Genomic DNA, 21216 nt, shown 5'->3' with positions numbered 1-21216 from the left:
ACATTAAAGAGAATAAAGAGTGTTAAAATTATAGTCTTATTACAAGCATATGTAAACCCAGATATCAACAACTTATTCCTTTTTCTGCATCTTTTACAAGGACTTCAAAATATTTTTCATGGTAATTGTGATGTAGATAAAAACTAATGTTTTTATATCCATCAATTGCAGATGCCTCATTTGGGATCAGATATTATGTAGCATACTTCTATGTTGTCTATAGCTGATAATTTTGAAATTAAGATTTATAATCTTCTTATCATTTCTATATTTTTCCTAAAATGCCACAGACTATTGAAATAGCTAATGTGAAAAGAAAAAAGAAGGGGGGGAATCATATTATGGGGCTAACTTTGTCCCTCAAAATGAAGCAGACACACCTTTCACATCATCTCTACCCTGGAATTTCCAGAACAAAAAAAAAAAGGGGGGGGGGGGGGAGTATATAATTTTGATGAAAGGATAATGGAGTATATAATCTTTCATTCCGTATTAAGTAAAGTTTTGCTTAGGAATTTTTTTAGATTTAATGTAGGTAATCTTTGAATTTTCTTGTGCAGATGTATGTTCTACACGTCTCGATGTTTTCAGATGTCTTTTCTTTCTGCATCAGATCTATACTTTGTTTCTTCAGATACAATAAAGGCAACATTGAAAATATGTTGTTTGAGTTCTTGCCTAAGCAACCAGCTTTTTTGCTCAACCTGAAATGTGTATTTGGAGAGTTCCCATCTTTTTAATAGGTGTCTTAAATCTCTGCCAGTGGCTTGACCTTAACTAGCCTGTGTTTCCTTATAAAAATGGAAAAGTATCTTCATTTATTGTCTAGTTTCGTTTTAGAGGTTAATCTTCCTGGGATGCTATAAACTTGTTAAAGGATTTGCAATTTTACCAGCAATCCTCCTTTTCCTCAGCCACTTAAGGAAGAAATAAACATTGAGTTCAAGGATTCTACTGTTGTTTTCGTCATGGACAAGAGAAATGGCATTTTACAGCCATGGGAAAAGACTCCTTCCCTCTCAAATATATACATAGATGAAGAGATCAAGGAGTTCAAATTCCAAGGGGCTGCAGAAGCAAACACTCTGTGGGCTGGTCCTGTCTAAACAGTGTAGTTTGAACTTTTTCAAATGCTACTTACCAATTAAATCGTAAAAAGTAATTTTCAACTTTAATTTGGGAAATAGCAAGGGCACAGTGTATAAATATACCTTTTATTATCATTAGTCACTAATAATAAAGGTTAATGTTTGTTAGGGTTGGTATTTATTGCTTGCAGTAATGCACGTGTTCTGCTTTGACCAATACTTAAGCAAATAGTAAGGATCATTCTAACTTGCAGATTTTAATTGTAGCTTAGCCATATCTCAGAATGGGTACTTTCCATTCTAACCTTGCTACTTAACAGGTTACTTAATTTTAATCAGAGGACCGGTCTGTTTACTTGCACTTGCTCTTCTTTGAATCCTACCATTAATAGATGTGCTGTAAGAGGTGATGTCACTACTGTCATCCTTAAATGCATTTTAATTTTTTTTTCTGAGTAACTGCAGGTGTGCTGCAAGTGGAATATAAGAAAACAGCCTTTTTTAATAGCTGTGTCGATGACGGGTTATGATACTGGATTGTAAGATCTTTGCATCTTGTGGGAGTCAAGAGGAAAGATTAGATGACTCTGTAGTTCTTAATGCCCAGTGTATATATGGTTTTTAAATACCTGCATTTTTTCCTCAGTTCTTGGTTACAGTGTAGTTGGTTTTGCCCCTGTGACAAATAAGGCTGTTGGAAAGAGCTTCAGGTTTGCAAAGGGTTTTGCACTAGACCTGCCTGCACAGTGCACATTTTTTAGGAAGACAAATATTTTTTTGTATTATGTTACCTTAAGCACAGCTCTACAGAGACTCTTCATAAACTTGTAAATGCTGAGTATGTCGTTCTATCCAAAAGATCACAAAAAATCAAGGAGTCCCTTCTCAAGGATATTCTAAAGGAATTTTGGTGGCCTCTGAAGAAAATTGGCTTGACTATATCAAATTAGGTTTTTTTCAGAGCTTTCAGGAGCCAAAGTGTTTAACAGTGTTTCAGAGCTTGATCAGAATTACCGATTTCCCTAATACACAGCCAGCTCCTCTTTTTCCATTTGAGGAACAAGTGCCTCGCTTTGATCTCCTTTTTGAGTCCAAAATCCAGGTTGCATTCCACTGGTGTTTCAGCAAGGAGGGATTACCAGCTAACATTGGCTTTGGAAGATGGCATCTTTAGCATGCCCATTTCTAGCTGAGGAAGAAAGCAGTGAATACTGAAGCACTCCATAGAGGTTATGATGCTCTGCGCTACCTAGTTTTGAAGTCTCAGTTTAATTTTAAATTTAACAAAACCAAACATTTGATATGTAAAACAACTTTTTAAGTACTACAATATGATATCTTTAGATATTTCATGTCTGAATGAGTGTTTATATAGATATGTTGAAATTAGTTTAGTACAGGAAAAAAATTCAGAGATTAAAAAAACTGGAGATCTCACTTGCTGAGAGCCCCCGTTTTTAAAGGCAAAGAAGCCTTCAAAGTGCGTCTGCTCTGCTAGATTCAAGCTGATTGATGCTGTAGAAGTTTCACCATATTTATTTACATGAGATTTGCAGAGTGGGATGAGTGCTCAGAGCTCTCCTAAATGGAAGAGCTGTGCCTGGCCAGCCAAGGATTTGTAGTCCCAGAGGAAAAGCTCTTAGAACTCCTGATGCAATGTGCCAGTATAGTGGCATGAATTTTTCATGGTGAAAAATCTTAGGAGGCTCTCTCCTGAGCTGTTGAAGAGCAATGTTCTGGCTAGAAAGATAACAACATCTTTCTGGCTTGAAAATAGAGGAAGGGAAAAAGAAAACAGATGGGTTTAAATGACTTTTAAATGGGGGGGGGGTGTATTTTCTAATAGGCTAGAAATTAGAAAATGAATTACCTTCAGTTCACAGGACATTAGGGCATACTTAATGTCTCTGCTGAATGTCAGAATCTCCCTGGTATTTACACAACAACTGAAGCACAGAGTATGCAATACTCTGCTCTGACAGCAGAGTAAGAAGTAATGCCAATATGTTTTAACAGTAGTTGAAAAATGCATTGGACCTACTGAAGCTTACTGCAGACTCTCCAGTGGTTTGTTTTGGTTTTGGAAAGGTAGTGGCAATGTTTGCTTTTTGAATTTATAATCACATTATTTAATCCAAATGTTTTTCTAGGGAAAATTATGTTCAGTTATTATGGACAGAATATGCTCTGTAAATTCAGCAATGAAACTTTAATGTGACTGCAGTTCCACAAATTCTGAATTGTTTTCTTAGTTTCTTGATAAGAATTGAAGAACACTCCATGTTTTTTTTTTTATTGTTTTCTGAAAGGAAGCTGGAACTACTTCATTAGTTCAATTTAGAAACTGGATGATATTGTAAATGGAAGGAAGGTGCAGTATATCAGAATCAGTATGCTCATCAGCAGTGGTTGAGGTAAAATACTGAGTTGCTAAAGTCAGGTGGGTAACAGAAAAAAAGATAGTGGCATGGGTAGTGGTTTTGTAGTAGAATAAACCAGCCAAATAATTTCTTTAGTATCTAGGAAACAAGGCAAAGGAACATGATTAAAAAAATCTCATTAAGTTCTGGTTTTTAACAGTTTTCTTCAATACCTGTGTACTAACCAAGTTCACTTACTTGACTATGCAAAATTCCAACACATTCACACTTGAGTGTGTTTGGAACTTCTTTCTAAATACAAGGTGATCATTTACTCAGAACAGGATAGTTAATTCTTCATTTCAGCACTTTAAAGATGCATAAAAGTTGTTACCTGTGCAAATAGGAAGAGTATTCTGTTTGTTTCTTTGTAGTACTATAGTGCCTCGCAGTAATAGCTATGACACTGGACTATAAAGGAATGAGTGGCAGCGAGTATGAATTCATCAGTAATTCTGTCAAAATAAACTGGTTTTATTTCTCAAAGTAATAAGCCAAGTGGATAGGAAAGAAACAGTAAAATATGTATATATATCAATTTTGGAAGGGCTTTTATGGGTGACTCTCTTTATATTCTCAAGAGCAAACTGCGGAGGGAAAGTCTAGAAAATACGTTAAAAAAAGCCAAACTGTAATAGAGTAGATGAAGAACTAATTGAAGAACTTAGGCAGAAAGAAGCGGTGGCTTACTGTCAGGCTGGGAAAGGGTTTGTTCTGCAGGAGCGTGTCCTGGGTCTGGTCTGTTCAGTGGTTGTGTTTATGTTGCAGCTGACGGAAAATACTGTGAATGTACAAATTGGTGAACAGTACAAAATACGGAGGATGCTGTAATAGAGTGGGCTGGTGAAGGGCTAGAACGTATTGCCCAAAGAAGTTAGAAGGATTCCTTCATTACATACCTTTAATGAAAGATCAAACCAGCACCCACCAGTAGTGGCCCAGTAAATCCTCCTATAGGAGCATTTTTCAGTGATCCTAGATTTTCTGTAGTGTGCTGAAAACTGCACCAAGCATGGGAGAGAAATCGGAACAAATGTTTCAGCTTCATAAGACATAATAGAATCATGAAAAGCTTTTATGGCTGCTTAATTATTGTGTATACGCAGTAACATCCTGAAAGCTTTGAATTCATGCTTGTCAACATTGAGCAGGATTTGCAGTATGTGCTTTGGTATGTACAAAGTGATTTCTAGGCAAATCATGCCAGCAGGAGAGAGAAAAATAGACCTTTGTTTGTCTGTTTGATTGCTGCAGGAGGTACAGGCTTCAAAGGTTTACAATATCCATATAACGTCCACAAAGTACATGGTAGTACTTTGGAGTGTAGGTAACAAGTTCTACATGAACGTGTGTGACACAAGCTCTGCAGCCTCTGTCAGCTTCAGGGCTTTGGATTTCTGAAGGCAGTTGTTTTACAGTTCAGATTGTGCCTTTGGTACTTTTTCACAACGCTATTTTCCTCCATGAACTTCATCCCATTACTTAGTGTGGCTTGGTTCAAAGGTTACTTGAAGTAATTTATTTCCATCCTTGATGTTAACAGAAAAGTGAAGAATGATTACAAGTTTTGTTTCTTCCTTAGTTATCACACGCTAGTTAGAGGAGAAATCTGTAACTTCGTGTTTCCCAGAAGCTCCCTCCAAAGATGAACCTACGGTAAACGGTGCCAGATTATTAGCTTTCTTGTGGTTTAGCAGTATTGCATTTTTGTATGTAGCAGCAAGGATTGGAAACAACTAAATTGGTCAATGGCTAGTATTGTATAATATTAGGGCTAGGGAGTTTAAAACAAAACTGTAGTGGGAGAAGTTGTCTTTCACACTGTGGAGAAAAGGTAAGACAACCAGATCCTAGTAGTTAATTGGGGATCAACTGTAGCCATGTCTAATACTGTAAGAGATAATATATTTAAATTTCTTAATTCTTAAAGAATTATCTATAGTAAAATGCTTTTTATTCTTTTGCACTGTTTGCTTTCACTATTTATTTCTCAGCTGAAGCAAGGTGAATGTGGAGCTTTCTGCTGTGTCGGTACAGGTTCGTTGAACAGCCTTTTGCAGATGCTAGCAGAAGGATTTTACCATGTGTCAGTTGGTGCTGGATAAATGTAAATGCAAAAGCAGCAGCCAGCAGGTGTCAGGTACGGTGTTAGATGGTGAGCACTTTTTCTTTAAGTAGAAGCCCAACATCCCTTGCAACCAAAAAAACTTCAAGAATTTGCAAAGGTGGTGAGATCGTATGAGATCAGCTACTATCTTGATATTGTAAACCTTTGCCCATTTGGCACGCTTTTTCATGCTCTCATTTTTTTATAGCAGTACTCGTGTTTAGATGCTCTTCATCTCTTCTAAGTGTATCCTGTTGTAAAGAGAAGCTCAGTGTACTGGAAGCTGGTGGCTTTGGTCTTAAAGACCATTTAATGATTTATGACCACTGTCATAATCTCTGCTCATACAGGTCACAGACGTCGTGAGGGCAACTTCTCTGAAAACTACAACTTCATATATAAAGTTTGAGAAAGAGCTGACTTCCTACTACTTCCGAAAATGTTTGTGGTTACAATTCACGCATTCACAAGCGTGGGTGACAGCAATCCATAAGTAAGAGCAGAGTCCCGTTTATGCACTGTACGACTATGTCAAAGCTGTCAAATATAGTTTTCTCCTGATTTGGTATCTTATCGCCCAAGGAGTTCAACATCATAAAAATATTTGTTTCCCTTTGGTAGGGACACGCAGGTTTGTTTTGAATGGGTAGGAGTTTCTTTAGTTGCTTTTAGTCAGCTTTTGTATCGGGGGAAAAAAGTTTGCAATGATGGTAAAAAGTCTGCATATGGTTCCTAGCAGATGTGGTGCTGTGAAATACATTTTTTCATTGCTGAAGGTTTCTCTGACAAATGCGGTTTTTAAGTTGGCCTTTTGAAACACTTTATATCACCGGTAAGTTGTGGCATGCTAATGCAGAATTGTTTACACTGGCCAATTACAAGGAAGCTCTAGTCCTTGTGTCTGTGCTAAATAGTTGCAGTTAGAACTAGTTCTTTAGGCTTGCAGAGCTATCCCTAGTACATTGCTAAAATGCAGGGCACAAGAATTAATTTTCAACTACTTCTTGTAATGCTCTCGATCCCCTGTCCTTTTGAATGGCTTATTTTAGATTATATAGGCTAACAATTTTTTTCGTACCAAAATCTGAGAAATTAAAATCATATGACCAGTAGGGAGAAGAACTAATAAGTATTAAGTAGTGTTCAGAATACTTGCACATATGTGTATGCAAAATGATTACCACGGTGAAGGTGGAAAAATTCAGAGACCCATCTTTGTAGCGAAAGCGATGCCCTTCTTTTCACCTTTGATCATCAGACCACAATTAATCCTTAATTAAGCATGAGACTGACTTAGAATGGTGTCACGTAGTCCACTTACAATAATCTGATGCTGTTTTAAAGGGAAGAACACATACCAGCAACTGTTTTTTACTGGTTCAAGTCCCATCCTAACTTGTCCTGTCTGCTTCTAACTTCTGTAGCACCTCTCTTTCCTGTCTTCTGTTGAGTACTGCAGCAGAGCAAGAAGAATATGACTGCGGAGGAGAATCCTGTGCGCAAGGTAGCGGTGTGTTTGAATTGGGTTTTTTAATATAGCTACAAAAGGAAAAGGTAAGGAAGGTATCTGTCGTATCTGACAGCTGAAGTGCAAGGCAAGTGACTGTCTTGCCTAGTCACTTCTCACGAAGTCCTTGGTGGCCATACCCGAGAACTGCTGATCACTCTGTTCTTTAACTATTATTTCACTATGATGAGATGCATCTGTTTCTTTAGACTTGTCTGCCTGATACCCCCTTTTCTAATCTGTCCATTTTTCCTGCTCTTTTGATAACGGAAAATGAGTCTCAGAAACACTGCTTGTGTCAATTGCTTACTTGACTGGAATATAATTTAAAGTGTGTTATAGATTAGACTTTCCAGCACTGGCATCTAATTCACTGATTCTGTTGTTAAAATGTTGTTTCATTGGCAGTGCATCTTTATGGAATTAATCTGTAATAAGAAATTAATACCAGAGGAGAACGTTGTCTGTTCACTCCAAATCTTGTACTTGCGTGATAGAATGTATTTGGTATTAACAAAAAAAAAGCTTTCCATTTTCCACATTCTAACCTAATTATAACCTAACCCATTTAAAACTTTTTTTTTCTGATTTTGGATGGAACCAAAGTATTCTGTAATTTGTTTTAGTTACCTGACCTGAATCAGGGTTCCTTCTGCTGGATAAATGCCCGTGTTCCGCAGCAATACATGGAAAAAAGTGTATTCCAAGTATTTTCAGTCTGTGAAATGAAAGGTCTCTGTATTGGAACAGTGAAGTTCAGCCCATCTAGCTATCATTAGGTGTGTTGGTTACGTTGTGTCTTTCTGTGGTTCGTGATGGGTTTATTTGCCTAATCCGAGTTGTAATAAAATGTCACATAGCAACTGTGTTTATAGGTCTGTCAGCCTCGGGACAGGCTGAAGCGGCGGCTGCCTTTTCCCAGTGGCAGAAAAAGGCCGTTTTACTGAACGGACACAAGCCTATCACCAGACCTGTGTGCAGTTTTAGTTAACTAAAAGAATGAGGTGTCTTCTGGCCGGTTGTCACAACTCGGCGCACCTTCAACCACAGCTCCCAGGCATCACCAAAACTTCTGTCAGGCCAGCTGTGGGTATCGGCCTGCCGAGTGGGTATCGTTGATGCCTTAGTGATGCTGCTGAATTGTGTGATAAATGGGTTGGGCACCGACTGGGAGAGGGCCCTGCATTTTGTGCTGTATTTGGAAAGCCTGAGAACCCAGTGTGAACAAACTTTTTTCCCACTAAAGAACTTTGCATTTTTACAATGCCCATTTTCAAATAGCATGTAATTGCATATCATTTGATCTGTAATGGTAAGTAGTAAAACTGCTCAATGCTTCTTAACCACGCTTGGTGCCGCCATCAGGAGTTTAGCACCTTCCTTGGGTGGCATTTTCAAGCAGTTGACTTCAATATCGCGTGTGTATGTTTGGGGGCAGTGTATGTTAGGAGTTGAAAATGTATGTAATTTTTAAAGGTTGTTTTTTTAAAATAAAATGTACTGATAAACTCCCTGTAGTGATTCCTTGTGGGGTTTGGTTATCAAACGATGCAGTTAAATTCTCCTTAACTGCACCTCCCAGAATTACCTGAGTTTTCAATATTCTGAAGCTGGAAAGAGTCAGTAACTACCAAAATATACAAAATGCCTTGAACTGGGGTGGTTTCTAGTGGCTCATTGGGGTTTTCTTCCAGTACTCAAAGAAAATTATTTTGTTTTCATTTTTAACTGCTTTTTAAGCATAGAAGTGATGGTGATCATCCTTGAAGCTCTTTACGTTGTTTTTTCTAGTTAGCTTTTGAGACATTAGATTTCTAATTATTTTAAGTAGTGGTATTGCCTGGTAGGCAATCTTAAATTTATCAACTTTGTTAGTAATTTGAGTGGGATTTTTCTGGGGTTTTTTACTTCATGTTTAAATGTGTGTTTTTAATTAAAAAAAAAAATGTTTTTAAGAGAATACCTATGTGTGTAATGCCTCTTATGTTTTTTTCTAATCCTACAATCAGTGGTCTGCAATAAACATTATTTCATGTACTTTCTGTACATAGAAACATACTAAACCCAAGTGTTTTAATGCGAGATGAAAAACACGTGGAGTCCAAGATTTATCTTTCATCTGAAAGAGACTTAAGGGAAAACCAATTCTTTTAGCTGTTCTTAAAGAGAAAATTAGTTTCTTTCCTAACTGTCAGAAGGAACTGGAGAGAAGCACCTGTCTAATCATTAATTCTATTTGTACAATCTTGATGCTCTTGCAAATGTGTTTGCTTTTGTTAATCTGAAACTATTCCAGGATTTTACTCTCCAAGAATGCTAATAGGTGATATGTGCATACGTATCTAAAACATCTTTTAATAGGATTCTTTGGTGTGCCAAAACAGTGGTCCTGAGCCACAGAAGGACTTTCTCATCCATGAGACATCGTGTTTTTCTCAGTTTTCTTGCAAATGCTGTGGAAACTGAGTATGGATAATCTCCCAGGGATTTGATTAAATGTTAGCTCATTTAAAGTTTAACATAATGTTTTAATGATATGCAAATGAAGAAGTCAGTGTAGCATTTCTGAACATAGTGTTAGAGTGTCACTGTCGAGGTGCTGCCCTTTGAACTGTGTATTAAAACCTACTCTGAAATGGAGCTGTCAAAATGGGAAGCGGGTGTGGCAGAAGTGCGTGTACTTCAAGATGTTCCCAGTTTACTTAAGTGGAAGGACAGTTAAGCCAATATTGAGAGAGTTTTGAAAATCTCATTTCTATTTATAAGGAATTACCAGTCTGATAGTTTTTTTTCCCCTGTGAAGTTGTTTATTTTTACAAAATCTTGAGATGTAATCAAAAGGGCAGTTAAAAACAGATGAGAACAATAGGTACATCACTTACGTATGCAGTTCCAAGGTTGCATTTGCATACCCAGAGATGCTTATCTTGAAAATACGACATAAAATACTTCATTTTCAAAAACACGAAAAACGATGTGGGCATAGCCATGTTTGCTTGATGTTCTTTCAGGATTATTGTAAGCATACATGCAGATTGGAGCTTGTATGGAAATTAGGGGAGTGTATGTCTGTCGTCTATATATGACTTGTCTGAATAGGTATTTTGGACCTTCCATTTCAAATTAGTTTTTTTCAAATTCAAGGAAGACAGGAGACAGGACTTGTTTAGCAACAGACCACTCCCCCCACCCCCCCAGCAAAAAAACCCAACCCTACAACTTCACATGTTAAGTTAGGTTATTTAAGACTGTGCTTAAAAGTAGTTTCTGATGTTTTGGTTGTTATTGTGAGTCACTGCGTCCTAAAATAATCAAGTTGAAAAAGCCAGGACAACGAAAATTTGAAGATGTACCTCTTGTTAAGTCTCTGGGAGGAGACCGTCCGTAAGATAGTAGTGCTAGTTTTGTTAGTCAAAATCTTCATGTGGCATGTTGAAGGTTTTATCTTGATGAGCTGGTGAGGTTGTTGTACTTGGTTTATTCCCAGCCAAGGAAAAGTAATTAAAGCACATATTAAAATCCCACTGATCATAGGACTCGTCTACATTTACGGCCTTAGCTACCTGGGTGTTTTGTCTCTCTTCAGGGTGATATCTGAGTGCACTAAGATTTTGCAAGTGCTTTGAGAGTCTACTGTAGAGTCTTTGACTTCCCACTGTATTGCGGAAGCTGGCTTTAAAAACAGTACCTACACACAACACTGAAAACTGGTGTGGTAGGAGGTGCTCTCACCACCCTCTCCTAAATAACCCTCTGCTGCCGAGTCGTGGCCTTACCCTGGAAGAAAACGCCTCAGGAAAGCAGGGAACTTTCTAGACACAAACAGTATGTATGCTTTTTGGTATTTAACTTTGTTTTCTACTTTTTGTTAACTTTGATCAAAGCCAATGAGATTCTTCATTATTGCTAATATTATACAGCTACAATAGTTACAGGTTTTTTGTATTCTTACAGTTTTCTGGTACCATTTAGGTTTTGTTATGGAAATGAAGCAAAAGCAAAAAGCTGATCTGACAAGCTGTACGTAAAGCCAAAATAAAGTCACTTCATACCAATACATACTACTCCAACATGATGTGCAATATTGTGAAAAATCAACAATTATGAAAGCTAAGACAAATACGCATCATCATAATCTAAAGGCTGGCACTGCTGCAGAGAATGCTCTGGGGAAAAAAGTGGCTTCTGAAGCTCCTGAGTCTGAAGTGGGATGAACAAGGCAATCTGGAGGAGGGCTGCATCCTCTGCTGGCATCTTGTCCCCTTGGCAAAACTATGGTAGGAACTTGCTGATGCCTGGGCTCCTGTAAGTCTGTTTGGTGGCCAGTTGTGTGTTCAGGCACCACCAGTCGTCATCAGGATGTGGCTGCTTTGTCTGCTTCGCAGTCAAATTTTTCTCTGCTCTTGAGATGACAAGATTTTTGGCAGACAATCTGGTATAAGGACATCTCAGGATGTCAAGATGCGTCATGACCAGCAACAGGAACAGACAACACACTTTTTTTTTTTAACCTGATCATACTCCGTCTATACTTTATTTGGTGATCTGGGAAGAATTTGTTGAAATCTGACCTTTTAATTAAAACATATCTAATAGAGACACATTATTTACCATATCAGAGGCTGGCTGTCTTGCTGTTTACTTGTTTTGTGGCAAGGTACGTGTCCATGCTAGAACGCCAAGCTTACCAGTTCTTTATCTTGTTAACTGGATACTTGTCCTTTTACGTTAACTTAGAGCTGTACTACATTTTGCCTTAACAAGGAATAGCCTTTTCTTCTAACAAAGTCATATTTTAGGCTAGACTTACACTGTTGACGGTACAGCTGGAGAATATGCTGTTGTCATTTTGATGGCACTAAAAATACATTTTGAAGAGGGTACATGTTCCATTACATCTTGTGGTGTTGAAAAAGTCAAATTCAGGCACCAAGTTCTCTTTCTTGGATGAGATGTGTAATGCATCTCTTCTTATCACTGAGATTCTTGTCGAATTTCACTTTTAGTAGGGCACAAAGGTTTCACATCACAATAACTAAACTCATGTCTGTAAACTAGGTCCTTCTGAGAGACTTCATCTAAGTGTGGCTCATGAACTGTGACGGTAGTCCACATGTTCTTCCCCAGGGATTTATGTAAGAGTTCTCTCATTCTCCTGTTTTCTTTGGATGTGGATTCCCAAATGATGTCAAGTTCCCCTTCCACTTTCCTAGAAAAAAAAGAAGAGAAATCCTAATTTTAAAAACCTTTGCAGCAGTACGTAATTACAGTATGTGGATAAGCAAATGATAAACTTAACAAGTTATAAAGCATGTATTTAGATGCTTGAAATTATCTGATTGAAATTCATTCCTATTTTGTTTTTAAAAAAGCCCACTAAATGTAATGCTAGAGAGGATATGGTCAGAAAAAAAAATGTGGATATGATCAGAAAGAAAAGATCTGGATCCATGTAATAAGTTGGATTAAGCCCACGCAGAGAGCAGTGCATGTAAGAGCCAAATATCGTGACTGCCACTGTCCACCGAATCGGGACCGGTCGTGACTGCAGTTCTGGTTTCTCTAACAGGTACGTCCCTTCTGCCCGGTGCCAGGAGTTCTGCATCTTTCAGCTCAGAGGCTAAAAATGTCTGATTAAACCGTGTGTCAGACTTCGTGCTCAGCTAATCCTCGTTGTGGAGGTCAAACAGGAGTGGTGTAAAATTTTTTTTGGGGGGGATAGGAGGCAAAGATAGTGAAGGGCGGTCCTTAAGGCATTATAACCTTAAGGCCCAATTTCTCTGCCCAAGCATAAATGAATTATTTAATGTTTTTCGCAAGAAAAAGGTTATTTTTTCAAACGTGGCAGCTGACATCATTTAATAACGCAGTGTATTCCAACAGCAGACTCTTTAGTAAGTTGTATTTGTTCAAGGTTAAGCTCTTGGGTTTCCTCTGACTTGCTTCTAGTGTATATCAAAATACAAAATAATCAGAAAATCAAGATCATTTGAAGTGTAAAGGAAAGCTATTGCATAGAAAATGAGCACACAAATCTTAATGGTATAGACTTCTCTAACACAGTCACTTCAAGCCACTACCTGAAGCACTTGATAGAGCTAGCCCTTTACACAAATTCTCCTGAATACCAGATTCTAAAAATGAGAAGCAAATCAATGCACAACATACACGTGTTGAGATTAAATGCTGTCAGGCTACGTTTCTGGCAAAAGGTGTATACTAGAAAATACATAATCCGTATTTCTTACAGAGCCCTTTGTGATCAATTACACTGAGAACGTTAAAAAAAGTGGTAAAAAGCAGCCCAGACATAGTACTAGTTCATTTTGTGTTTCACCTTATGACTGAATATATAGATGGAAGATGGAAAAAAAACTTCCTGAGAAGGCCTTAAGATTATCCTTGTATATATTGTTTGGAATGAACTTTTGGTAGTGGAAGAGATAGTTAGCCATTAAGAATGGAATTAAAGCAAAAGAAGGCAGGTGAAAGCAGTACAGTTGCTAAGAGTAGTCCAAGACTCTGCTCAAGAACATGGGAAGCCACATTAATGAGTTGGACCTTTCCGTTTCTGCCAAGTCTCTCAAAAGCTATTGAGAAGCCATCTTTTTTTTTTTTTTTCTTGAAACACCAAAACTGTTGATGACTTTGTTCTCACAAAGTACATTTCTCCTTGAGCCAGCGGTAAGAGTGTCTAATAATACCAGTTACTCAGCATATGCTTCAAAATGCTTTACAAAGGCAATTATCATTATCCTCAGCTTACATTTTGGGGGAGGCACAAAGAGTAAAATTACACAATTGAACTCCCCCAAAAAGCTATCCGGAGTTTCACCCATTGGTTGACTCCGGCTCTTTGTACTGTGATCTTGGAACGTTTTCAGCATCTTGTTTTGTTTTTAAATGGAACTTTTATATCTTGATAGGGACAAGCTCCTGTTCTCTGTTGCCACTCCTCTCCAACTGGAGTCTGCATGCGGTGTGCGCTTATGTTCTACTATTAATATATTTAATCTGGTTTACCCTTATTGTAGTGCAGAACATGACTCAGGCTTTATTTCACCTAATTTCTAAAACCAAGACTTTTTTTTTTAGATAGTTTCAATGTTAATGCTCGTATGAGCTTGAGGCAGAGAAAACTTCAAGAAGGTAAAACTAAAGATCACTGAATTCTGAATTGTCATTTAACACCGACAGCATGCCTAACGTCCATACGTTCAGTTCAATAGCAACTGCATCGATTTTAGAAAAAATAGTTCAGAAAGACTAGTTTTAAAAGTATCCACGTGGTTAACATTACTTCAGTAGCAAGGAAACACATGCCGTTAGAGGTAGTGGTGTATCTGAACTCTTCCTGAAGGATTAATTTTTAAACAGAGGTGAGATGCAGAATCTGAAAGTGCTTGCTGACTTTGCTTTGGAATGAGCAGTCAAAGCATGTTGTTGTCAAGGAAGCACATTGCAGATGCCCCTGGCTTTGCACACAGTATAATGCAGTCATAGGTAAGTCTTTTCAGTGTGGCAGAACGTACTGCTTTTATAGTTCAGCTGTTTTTCAGGCGAGTATCCAAGAAGCAGCAGTTACAACCCAACTATAGTTAGACAAGGGTTTTTTGTGTCTGTGTGTTTTGGGGTTTTTTTTGTTTGTTTTAAAACTCTGACCCAATCAAAATCTAAAAATGTATTCAGCAGAATGGGTTGGGGAGGGGGGGTCTCTATTCTTGCTAGTCACAACCTCCTAGCTGTCTTAGGAACTTGAATTATGTAGCAGCTTGGTTACCGTAGCTGCTGATGGTCTGTACTTTTTTCTCAACACCAAAATTTCCTTGTTCCTACCTCCCTGGGCAATGGCTCTCGCTACCCTTCTCTTAGATTTTTCTGGATGTCACCAGAAATTCCCTCAAGCTCTGCAAAGCACTACTATCCTTGACTATGACTACTGTGACATTACCCTATACAGATCACAGCCTAATAGGCAACCCTTGCTATTCCATCGTGCCCATAGCAGCTGGTTCACCTCTTCAAATACAAGTCTTTGTCACTTGGCATTTAAAACCAGATATGTACTCGGTAGTAAATGTGTCCTGTTTCCACATACATTTAGGCAAAAAGCATTAAGTTTGTTTCTCATAAATGTAGGCTGTTGTTACTTCAATGAGTAAAAATAAAAATTCCATTCAGCCCCTAAGCTAGCCAAAATGTAAGGGTTTATATCTTGTGGAGAGTAAGCAAAATGCCAATGCTGTACTGATGTTTGAGGATGAAAAAGTTAACAGAAGCAGATTCTTCTTTACAAAAGATGGAGCTTTCTGCCCTCACTGAACTAAATTAATTCAGCCTTAATCTCCGAGAATCTTATTTGGGCTGCTGGCTCAAGAATTAATTTTCATCTATCCTGTGACAGTTTATTTAAATAATTCTTATCACAAAGATGAACAATTTTTATCATGGTTACAATTTTATACGTAACCTTACAGGCAAGACGGCTCCTCTCCCTCGCCTGTGCATGGCTGCGAAGCTTTTCTACTGTTGACCCTCTTCTGAGGACAGTCTAAGGCAGTTTCATTACTATGGCTTTCAAACCTGCATTTAACATCCGAAGTACAGCAGCTGTAACTACCTCCAAGTACTGTTCCTCTGCAGAAGACTTAGGAAACACACTGTGACCTAGAAAACTCATAAAGGTAAGTGTCCTGTGAAATAAGACTTGAGGCATTTACGAACCTGGTTTTCCACCCTAGAACCACATTAACAACTTTGTTTATAGCTGAAACGTGCAACGTATTTCATTTAAGGAAAGGTATGTGATGATGACTCATAAGATTACTTTGTAAACAATAAAAATGTCATTATGATTATCAGCTGCCTGAAGAACAGAAAATGATACCGCTTTCTCATCAGTTGCTTTAGGCAAAAGGTTGCTGTGAATTTCCAATATTCTCTAGCAAAGGCTGTAATTATTGATCAGGCTCTACAGAGCAGCTTCTAGGAAGGTAAAATTTGCCTATCTTTAGAAGCTTTAAAAGCTTTTATTTATCAAAAGAACAGTTATGTTTATATGCATTTCTTTTTGAAAACCAAATGGAAAAATTCTGTTCCCTTGGACGCGATGGGTAAGTAGCGCAAACCCTGATTTTTGTCATCAGGTGAAAGATGATGCAGGAGGGGAGACAATTTCAAAGGAGAGTCACCTTCGTCACGTTTTATGTTAGCCCGTGATAGTTTGGATGTAGACTTGTTAAAAACAGAATGATGAGAGAAGAAACAAAAACGAGGAAGCACATGAGTATCGCTACTGTGCAAATGTGTAAACAAACATGACTTTTGAACATGCCGTGATCTGCAGTAACTCTACCCCTGGGCACGCTGGTACTGCGCAGTGTGCCACCGTAAGAGGGTCCTGACCGGCCATCAGCCAGGTTTGCTACAGCCCTATTCAGATTAATAAGGTGGGACTGTTTATCGCTGATGCAGTGCCTCGCTGAAAGAACGGCGCTGTTTCCGGACCTGAGGTGGTATCTTCCCTTGTTTTAAGAGAAAACTTGCCACCAACAAGAGGTACAGTAAACTTCTATGATAAAGGATTTCATGGCAGTAGCTAAGTCAGACTTGCTATGACTTCCTAACTCCACTGTTATAAAACTAAATGCAAGAGCACAAGCAATTATATGAAAAAGTTTTCTGTCTTTACCTACTTACAGTGCTTTTCACAAGACTGACTGTGATCAATGCCTTTAAAATAGCTTAATTTGTTTTTAAAGTCTTTCTAAAGAGAAATTGAAACTTTAATAAAATACAAAATCAGCTATGCAAATAGTCAGCATACCTTCAGCTAAATTTTAAATTAAACTGGCTTTCTTGCTTAAAATACGGCATGCTACTTTGATTTTCATTACTTAAACACTGAAATTAGAGAATCTAATACAAAATATATTTATTGTATGCGCTTACCTTAATGTTTATACAGGTATTTTGAATTGAAACATTATCAGCTAGACAGTTTTCTGGACTATAAACTTACTCTGTGAACACTGCTAGTGGAAAGAAATATAAATGTTTGGTACTGTCCTGGCACTAGTGACTCCGGTTGCCAAGCCACAGATGACTAGCAACATCTACACTACAAATAATTTTCCCTTCCTTACTCCTGTGACTGTGTGGAGGGAAGGGAGAGAGAAAATAATAAGCCTTATAAAACCGGAAATACACAAAGCTGACCAATATACATGTTTAATTTCTGGCAGATAGGCATAACAGAGTACATCCGTATTTGGATTACCTTGGGAAACTACTTTATGTTACCACAATACTTGAGGTTAATAAAGGAACATGAAGAAACTAGTTTATATGAACAGTGTCAGCCATGGTGTTAGTTGGTTTTATTGATTCTGTTTTATAAGAATGAAAATATATTCTTTCTTACTTAGGTGTAGAATTCAGCTGACTTCTCAGTGACATTTCATTTTTTATCTAGATTTTTAATGTAGTTACTGAAGGAAAATAGTGGCTGATGAGATAAACCAAAATACAACTCGAAAGACGAACACAAAAATTATTTTTTACTTTCAGAGTTGTGTTCCTTATATTATACTCTAATAAACACTGTTGAGGCTTAACTACCACCGGAAAAAGGCAGTCACCAATTACACTGTTCATTAATGTACGAGACTACAGAAATGCAAGATGTCTCTTTGTGAGGCTCATCTTGTGCTTGTTTCCATAAACCATTTTTCTTCATCATCACATTGTTAAATGGACTACTGTGTTGTAGTTCCAGGTCCAGATCTTGCTTCTTAAAACGTTAGTTGCAAGCGTTACTTTTGTGTGCTTACTGAAGAATAAATGAGTCAATTCAGACTGAAGAGGAAAAAGTGGTTTAGTACACTGTATGGAAAGTGTAATTAATCATTTGACATGGCTGTGTTACATAATCTCATTTACCTACTTTGGGGCGAGAAAGGTAAATTTTGAATGAGCCATATTATGAGACTTTGAACTATGCTCTATCCTACACTGAAAAAAACCCTCTTTATTTAACTAGCTGTTCTCTACTGTAAAAAATGGTAACATGAGCCCAGAGGTATGAAAGGCACTTAATTAGTTTAAAAATCCTGAATAACTATTTCCACAGAAATGTGGAATAGTCAAAATACTGTTTTCTCGTGCAAATTTTGGAGATTAGTGGGAAGTTCTTTGTACAATTCCCAGCTACTCACACCTGTTTAATAGTACTGTATAAAGGAATTGAGAGGAACTGTGCTGATACAAGGCAGATGATACAAGCCCTGTTTTTCTGTTGTCTTTAAATTTTGTTATTTCACAATGGCAGAGATGACTTGCATAAAGACTGCTTAATTACCTGTCTTCAGTTGTAACAAGTTTTTCCTGTACGCTGATAACGTGAATGTGCTATGAAGCTTTCCACTACCAGATGGGAAAAATACCTTTAAAGGACTCTGTATCAAAAGGATATTTCAACACTGACAGTCATAGTGTTGTATTAAATCTGTTAAATTATCTTTCTTCTTTTTATTCTGCATGTAGCCAGTCTAAGTCGCTTATTAACAGAACAGTAAGGTAGATTCAAAAGGAAACCCATCATATGTGTACTCATTAGATTCCTTTAATTTCCTACTATTCTGAAAACTCTTGAGGAGTGTGGAGGGGAAAGTGTTCAGCCTTCAGTAGAAAATGCTATTAAATAATTAATGTGTATCTTGATTTATAGGCCCCCCCCAAATCATCAAAGGCTAGGCTCAGAGTGATACTCTTCTTAAGAAGAGGTCATCTTAAGAACAGTAGTAGTTCTACTACCTCCTTCAAAAGGTCTTTCTTGGAGCTGAGAATTAAGAGGAGCGTTTCAGCATTTTCAGTATAGCTAAAACCTGAGTGAGAAAAGATACCTAGAATATACCATATGAGGCTCTGATGAAAAACAAGAGCTTGCGGCTGTGTGCCGTCGCCTCCCCGCACCTCTTTTACCTGTCAGATCTACTTGGATTGCTTCTGCCTGTGACTGACTTACCTTTTCTGCTGCAGCACTTCATCAAGGGTTTCCTGTTTGTCTTGCAGCAGGCGCTGGAGGTGCTGCATTTCTTGGTGGTACTGAGCAGTCTTCCCGGCAAATTCTTTCTCCTGCTCAGTCATCTTGAGACTGATATCTCCAAGCTTCCCAGCTGCTTTCTTTTTATACACCTGTAAGGGTTAAAGATAATAGGAAAAATGTGATTATAGGAGAAATAGGGACAACTCACTACCAACAAAAGAAATAGCTAGAGATGCTGATTTGCAGTTTGAGCTTTACATCAGTGCTGCCTTGCTTCAGTATGTCAGGTAGGTTGCATTATGTTTTTTTTTTACCTATTTGTTAATTTGAAGGTATTACACTTGTACTTTGTTCTGCATATAAAACTAGTGTGTACAGTGAATACCATACCATATGTTTGTCTTACGAGTGAAAAGATTTAGCTGCAAAAAAAGGCTTGTTTTCCAGGATGCAAAGCTACACTTTAGAGCACGTTGCTTACCACTTGTCCAACAGTCGTATTTATCAATGCATACCATGGAAAAGTGTTTGTGTTCTGTTAGTTGTTTGATCTTAATACTAAGAGGAAGAAAAGAGTGGCTTCATGTTTTAAAATATCTTGCTGCTTCACCTGATAGTTCCTTCTGTTCAGTGAAGTGCAAGTAATTTTTTGCTTATTGGCACTAATAACCAAATACATTTTGGTCTAATCTCAAAAACAAGAAATCCTTTTTGTACAAAGTGATTTTGCTTTCTGAAATAACATCCCCATTAAATTACATAAGCGCATGAGGAATTGAAAAACATGGCTTGTGTATTATTACACATTTCTACATGCTGCTGCTCTCAACAAAAACAGGTATTATCCAATAGTAGCTGTTTTCTCATGATTACAAACAGAATGCTTAAACTGTTACTGTATCTGCAGAATGTGATGCTTGATATAGGCTATAGGACGGAGTTTGGGGATGGAAGCACCTCCGTTAATAAAACTGCAATCTGTTTAGTGAAGCTTTGAAAATACTGCTATTTATGTCTTGCTAATATAAAGCTTTAGCTAAGGTGTTAACCACTAAGGTTTTAACTTCATCTGAATCAGAGCAGAAAGTCTGAGTATGCCTTTTGGAGGAAGAAAAAAAGAAAAAGGGCATTTTTAGGTATGTGCTGCAAGCTATATAATCCTTTCCACAAACTCTTTCCTTTTCAGCTCTTGTAAAATCCGTCATTTTGGAGTTTCATTTTCTGGAGGTAATAGGATAGTGATAAATAATAATATTTACCTAGAATGTTAGTCATTCAGTAATTAAGGCTGACTTCCATAGTCTGTTTGGTTTTTTTCCTAGCTTTTTCCTGTCAGTTCTAAGAAGAGAATTAGAAGCCTGCAAGTTAACCAGTCACATCACTCAACTTTTTGGATTCCTAGAGAAGTCTTCAAAATGCAGAGCTAGATGCTTGCACTTGTAACGCTATGGGAGGATAAAGGTAAACATGTTCCTTCTGAGCGGAGGGTTGCTTAGAGCTAGCCTAGAGGAAGTGCAGAGCACAGGAAAACAGCTGAACTTTCACCTCTGTCAGTAAATGCCTCCTCCAGCTCCGGACCCGAAACCTGAAGTGATCTCTTTAGGGCAGATGCCTATAATTATTTCGGAGAACTAAAGAGAACTTCCTCTCTCTTTTAATGCATAAAAGGCTCATAAAGAAAGCAGTCAATAGTATTGGTGAAATCCATTTTTTTTATCTAGTGGTCATTGATCATCCAGCTGCTGGGAGGTCTGTGTTTTAAGCTGCGTGCTGCCTGAGATGGTTCAAGCCTGCGGCTCCTACATATCCCTCCCATAGCTGCCTCTGTTGGCTTGGCACGCCTGCTCTTCATTTGCCAACTGAAGCTGTGTCGCATGTGCAGAATGGTTGCAAAATCAATGGGGCACAAAGGGCAAAAGTGCACCATTTTCTGACCTAATATTAGGGCATCAAAGTAGATATGAGGGATACGTAGTTCTGATCTTGCTCCTATGATTGATTATAACTAAGTCTATTTAAAATGCATAATCTATCTCAGCAGAACTTCA

At 37.8% G+C, this 21216-nt stretch overlaps 1 protein-coding gene across 1 annotated transcript in view; it reads right to left on the bottom strand.

Annotated features, from left to right (window-relative positions):
• Window positions 1-11496: 11496 nt before the first annotated feature.
• Window positions 11497-21216, bottom strand: part of CEP89 (centrosomal protein 89kDa) — a 45270-nt gene continuing 35550 nt past the window's right edge. The window contains exons 18-19 of the mRNA XM_009320273.1: window positions 19148-19317; window positions 11497-12331 (exon numbers count right to left, since the gene is read on the bottom strand). Coding sequence (XP_009318548.1) covers window positions 12097-12331; window positions 19148-19317 — 405 coding nt within the window. The 3' untranslated portion in view covers window positions 11497-12096. The remainder of the gene's footprint in view (window positions 12332-19147; window positions 19318-21216) is intronic.

The sequence above is a fragment of the Pygoscelis adeliae genome, unplaced genomic scaffold (genome assembly GCF_000699105.1).
Source record: "Pygoscelis adeliae isolate BGI_AS28 unplaced genomic scaffold, ASM69910v1 Scaffold62, whole genome shotgun sequence".
NCBI lineage: Eukaryota > Metazoa > Chordata > Aves > Sphenisciformes > Spheniscidae > Pygoscelis > Pygoscelis adeliae.
This window is presented reverse-complemented; position numbering and strand designations above follow the sequence as displayed.